The sequence below is a fragment of the Rhinopithecus roxellana genome, chromosome 4 (assembly GCF_007565055.1).
Source record: "Rhinopithecus roxellana isolate Shanxi Qingling chromosome 4, ASM756505v1, whole genome shotgun sequence".
Classification (NCBI taxonomy): domain Eukaryota; kingdom Metazoa; phylum Chordata; class Mammalia; order Primates; family Cercopithecidae; genus Rhinopithecus; species Rhinopithecus roxellana.
In genome coordinates this window covers 39,842,706-39,847,994 of record NC_044552.1, presented here as the reverse complement: position 1 = coordinate 39,847,994, position 5,289 = coordinate 39,842,706, and the positions used below count along the sequence as shown (strand labels likewise).

The 5,289-nt window shown below is 59.0% G+C and overlaps 1 protein-coding gene across 1 annotated transcript in view; it reads right to left on the bottom strand.

The window, feature by feature from the left end:
* LOC115897019 (tubulin beta-2 chain-like) overlaps positions 1–2,289 on the bottom strand; it is a 5,105-nt gene extending 2,816 nt beyond the window's left edge. Inside the window, exons 1-4 of the mRNA XM_030929584.1 lie at positions 2,110–2,289; positions 1,229–1,337; positions 826–936; positions 6–483 (exon numbers count right to left, since the gene is read on the bottom strand). Coding sequence (XP_030785444.1) covers positions 6–483; positions 826–936; positions 1,229–1,337; positions 2,110–2,166 — 755 coding nt within the window. The 5' untranslated portion in view covers positions 2,167–2,289. The remainder of the gene's footprint in view (positions 1–5; positions 484–825; positions 937–1,228; positions 1,338–2,109) is intronic.
* Positions 2,290–5,289: the final 3,000 nt, after the last annotated feature.

Below are 5,289 nucleotides of genomic sequence, written 5' to 3'. Positions count from 1 at the left end.
CCAGCTTGCGCAGGTCTGCGTTCAGCTGGCCCGGGAAGCGCAGGCAGGTGGTGACCCCGCTCATGGTGGCCGACACCAGGTGGTTGAGGTCCCCGTAGGTGGGGGTGGTCAGCTTCAGGGTGCGGAAGCAGATGTCGTACAGGGCCTCGTTATCAATGCAGTAGGTTTCATCTGTGTTTTCCACCAGCTGGTGGACAGAGAGGGTGGCGTTGTAGGGCTCCACCACGGTGTCTGACACCTTGGGTGAGGGCATGACGCTGAAGGTGTTCATGATGCGGTCTGGGTACTCTTCCCGGATCTTGCTGATGAGCAGGGTGCCCATCCCGGACCCGGTGCCGCCCCCCAGAGAGTGGGTCAGCTGGAAGCCCTGGAGACAGTCACAGCTCTCTGACTCCTTCCTCACCACGTCCAGGACCGAGTCAACCAGCTCGGCTCCCTCTGTGTAGTGGCCCTTGGCCCAGTTATTCCCAGCTCCGCTCTGGCCTGCCAGAGGGAAAGTGAAATCTTAAGTCACTGGTGATTGTATTAAATACCTTACCTCAAACCCCTTAGTATAGATCAGTGAGTCAATGCCAGATAAGACTATTTCAGATTATCACCAAAATGGCCAAACGTTAAAATATTTGTTCATGAATATATTATAAATAAGGAAGGCCAGGACACCGAGCTCTAGGCAGTTGAAAGGCAAACAATTTTACCCTCTATTAAAGCTAAGCTGGCACACAGTGGATGTTCTTCATGCTTTCCCTCTGGCAGTCACACCTCTCCAGCCTCAGCCCAGTGTAAAATGAGTCCCTCATGCTCTTAGCCACACCAGGCACTCACCAAACACGAAATTGTCTGGTCTGAAGATCTGGCCGAATGGTCCAGACCTAACCGAATCCATCGTGCCTGGCTCCAGATCCACAAGGATGGCCCGCGGAACATATTTGTTACCTGCAAGGAACAACAGTGACTTAAGACTCTCAGGCAAGGACCTCTGCAAAGAAGGGCTTGGCGCCTGCTGCCGTCATGCAGATGTTCCCCCAAACAAAGGGAGACCCACCATCAGGTTCTCAAAGGGCTCTGTGGACATAAGGAAGCCCAGTGAAAGCCTGCAGGGAAGGAGCGGAGATCCTCAACTGAATGGTCCACCCTCTCCCAGGGCCACACCCCTGCGGTCCCACGCAAGGAAAGGGGAGAGGGGTAGCAAAACTGAAGGCAGTGGGGGTGGGGCAAGGGCGATTACCAGTGGCTTCATTGTAGTAAACATTGATTCTCTCCAGCTGCAAATCACTGTCTCCATGGTAACTGCCAGTGGGGTCAATCCCATGTTCATCACTGATGACCTCCCAAAACTGAGACAGAAAGGCTGCGTTTAGCCATGCACGATCCGCCAGAAGCGCCAAGGCGCACAATGAAATGTCCCCGACTCAGTTCCGACAGCCCAACATTTCAGGAGCGTGAAGGTTTAAAGGCGGCGTGACCCGGGCACAGCCGGGGCCTGTATTTTGCAGGGTTAGAAAGTCGAAACTGGGCGTTTCCCAGGCGAAGAGCTGCTGCCTGCGGCGGGAGGTAGGGGTCGAGGGGGGAAGGACCAGCCAAAGCTGGGCAGTGGCGGAGCTCGGCGCACGGGTCGCAGCCCCAGGCGGCGGCAGGAGGCGAGGGCACAGGGACTGCAGCCCGCGAGGAGTGGGTGGGCGGGGAAAGAGGAACGCGAAGGAGCTAAAGGACCGCGGTTTTAGATTCAAAGCACGTCCTGAGACCGCAAGACAATCGCTCTTCTCCCCTCCCCCGGCGGCTCGACTCCGGTTCAAACGAGTAAAATTAACCCTCCTCACGTCCCAGCCCCTCGCGCGGAGCGCCGCGCACAGCCTCGCGGACACACCCTCGTCTTCTCCAGGCACGCGTGCCTGCCAAGCAGCCAGCGGGGGTGGCGGGGACTCCAGCTGAGTTACAGCAGAAAAGAGAGGCGCCCCCTCCGTCGGCGAAAGTCGCCTCCGAGCCCAAGCCACACTGGCGGCGCACTTGGCGATCCCCAGGCCTCCCCGGGACCGCGCCAGGGGACCCCGAGGGGCTCTCGGCCCAGGTTCCCGCCCCCATCGACCCCCTCCGCGGCGGCGCGCCCACCTTGGCGCCGATCTGGTTGCCGCACTGGCCCGCCTGGATGTGCACGATCTCACGCATGGTGCCTCGTCAGCGTCCTCCTGGTCCGGCGGCGTCTGGTGGGTCTGTCCGTCCTCCCCTCACACACCCACTGCGGGGTCACCGGGAAGGCGCTCGGGAACCGACGGGCTGAGAGCGTCGGCCCCCGCGGGCTCCGGCTTTTATGCAAGGAGGGTGGGGCGGCTGGCGCAGGCCGCGCCCCCAGCCCGGAGCCCCCCAGTCCCTTCGCGCTGGCGCTCTCCAAGCCTGGCTGACGTAATGCTCCGAGCCCTAGGGACCGTCCGGGGGGCTGGACCACCGGCCCGCGGCCAATCAGAGCGGGCGTGCGGACCGGGAGAGGGGTGGGGGGCCCCCGGGAGTTGGGTGGGGGGTTTGCGCATTGTCTGCGGCTGTGGTGGGGGTCTGGGTATGGGGATATGGGGGAAGGGTGAAGACAAGGAGGGTGAGAGGGCGGCGAGGAGAGGGCCACCAGCGCGGTCTGAACGGGGTGGGGGCAGAGCTGGCATCGGATGGAAACGATGGAGGACTGGAGCAGGTGGAGAGGCCGTCAGGTGCCCCGGTGCCGGCAGGTGGAGGGTTGAGGTGGCACAGGCTGCTCCGCCACCTCGAATTGCAGCTCCTACTAGGCCATTGGCCAGGAGTTCCTCCAGCCAACCGCCCCTCGTGAGACCACTGTCCTTTCCCTCAACCCCGGAGGCCAGCGACTGCCCAGGCGGCGCTCCGTCTCATAGCGGCCTGGGGGAGGACAGGTGGCCCCAGAAGGAAGTCGTGCGTGACGGCGACCCGGGACACCTGCAGCCCATGAACACCAGCGCGGCCTCCGCCCCCGCCCCGGCGTGGGCCTGCTTTCTCCTTTGTCTGTTTAGGGCTGGTAGCTCCTCTCACTGAGCAGAGCATCCACGGGCGAAGCGACCTCGGAGCCCCTCAGCCCTGCCCGACCCTCTCCGGGAGTGCACAACGCCCCTGCTGGTACCCAGGACTCCTCTGCCCCGAGGGCTGACTTTTGTTCCTCGCGAGTGATGGAGTGGGAGTGGCCGGTAGCGCAGCACTGACCGTCCCGGAGGGCAAGGAACGAGGGTGGGGTCCCGGGGGCGGGGGCTGTCGGCGGAACAAAGGGCTCTCAGAAGCGTGGGATACGCTGTGCAATCTGAGTATTTAAAATCACACGACAGGCGCCCCCCTCCCGCCCCCGCCCTCGGATTCGGTTCATCTATTGTCAAGTAAGAGGGGTGGGTTCCAAGGGTGACCCACGCCCGAGTAATGAACTTTCTTGTCTTCCATCGCGGAGACCTGGAGGTCCGAGGCTTCGTGCTGCGGTTTGAAGGGTGGGGAATACGACTAAAAACTGCAGCCTCGCGCACACGAGACCTCCCAAGGACCCACGCACACCTCGCACGAGCGCCGTGCACAGACTTGGACCACCGACCCTCCCTTCAAATCCGCAGTCTCTAGGTACCAGACAGGAACTGGTCTCATTGTGTCCTTTTCGAGTGATGTGGGGTGTTTATGTGTGTGTGTCAGAGAGAAGAGAGAAGGAGGATAGGGAAAGGGAAGTAGAGAGAGAGAGAGAGAGAGAGAGAGAGAGAGAGAGAGAGAGAGGAGAAGAGTAATCCTGCTGCCGTTTTGAGGGCGGAAGGGGATATGGTTCAGAAACGTGTCACTGCACAACCTGTTCCCGGCAATTCGATGACTGAAGCGCGCCGCCCCACACTTCCACACTTGGGAAGGGCCGTTGGCGAGGTGACGTGACCTCTTTCATCCCCTGGCGAGAGAGGCCGAATGAACCCGGCTCCCGCGGCGGAGCGGAGCCTGCAGCTGTTGAGCGAGACCCTCCCAGAACTATCAGCAAGCTGTCACCGCCTCCCTTTCCCGCTGTGGGGTGGGGGGTGGGGGACTCAAGTCGGTTCCAATGTACAAAGAGAAGTAGCGAGAACAAAAGCCCAGGCGCCCCCAAACATCCAGGGCGCCCAGACTGGAGCTCGCGGGCCGGTATTCCAGACGCGGCTGGCTTGCCTGGGTTAGGGTGGGGTCTGGGGACAGGCAGAGATCAGCGGAGGGTCTGTCCACATGCCCCACTCTCCAGGTTCCAAGGTCTCGCTGCCTGACCTCCGGGTTTCTAATCCAGATCCCTCCAGATGCCGAAACGTCAAGGGCTAGCAATTCCCAAGGTCACACAGCAAGTTAAGGACAGGGCTTGGACTGGAAACGCGTCTTTTGGGCACACCAAACCTCAGGGAAAGTGACCGCATCTCGGCCAAAAGGGCTGTGGCAGGTGTCAGCCTCGAGTGGCGGCTCTGGTGGGACCAAGCTGCGCCGGAAGGAACAGAGCGAGGGCGGCACCCGCGCTGCGAGTGTAGACACACTCGGAGCGGTCACCTCCTTGCTGCGAGCTCCCAGGAGCAACCCTGATGCTCAGCGCGGCGGGGTGGGGATAAGGGGCGCTCAGCTCCACGCTGAGTAACTTGAGCTGGCCGCCTGCCTCCTTCATCTATGTCATTTCTTAGCTTCTGTTTCAGAGCCAAATCTCCATTGAGTGCTCGGGTGAAAACGCGTGTTCAAGATCATATAGATAGATGAAAAGACCCTTTCCTCTCACGTTTCTTTTAAAGAAACGTGGGAAACCTTGGGATAGGGTGAGACTGGAAATCATCCTTCTGAAAGCCCAGAGTGCCCTTGGGGACACTTTTGGCCCAAGATCTGCTTTCCTTTCAAGCATTTTGCTTGAATTGTCCCCACACCCCCGCCCCTTCCGGGCAGCCATTCTTGTTAACCGGTCTGCATCCCACCCCACCCCCACTGGGATTGTGATGCTGCACATTTTTATTTTCACAAGAAGCTGATTTTGTGTTAAAATGTTGACAACAGTCACACTTTTCCCTAAAGTCTTTCAGTTTATCTGATAACCCTTAAATTAAAAAAAAAAAATCGTTCTTAATCCATGTAGTTCGCAGGAAGAGACTGGTACCCGGCTTTCAAAGAAAAAAAAAAAAAAAGTCATTCTTAGTTGGGTCCCCAGCATTTCTGTCTATTCATTATATGCAGTGCTTCTCAATCTAGGTCATCGTATATCAGGCACGAAGATTTGGGGGCAACATATTTCATGATCTCTTAATGTTAGTCTTAATGATGTATTAACATTTAAAA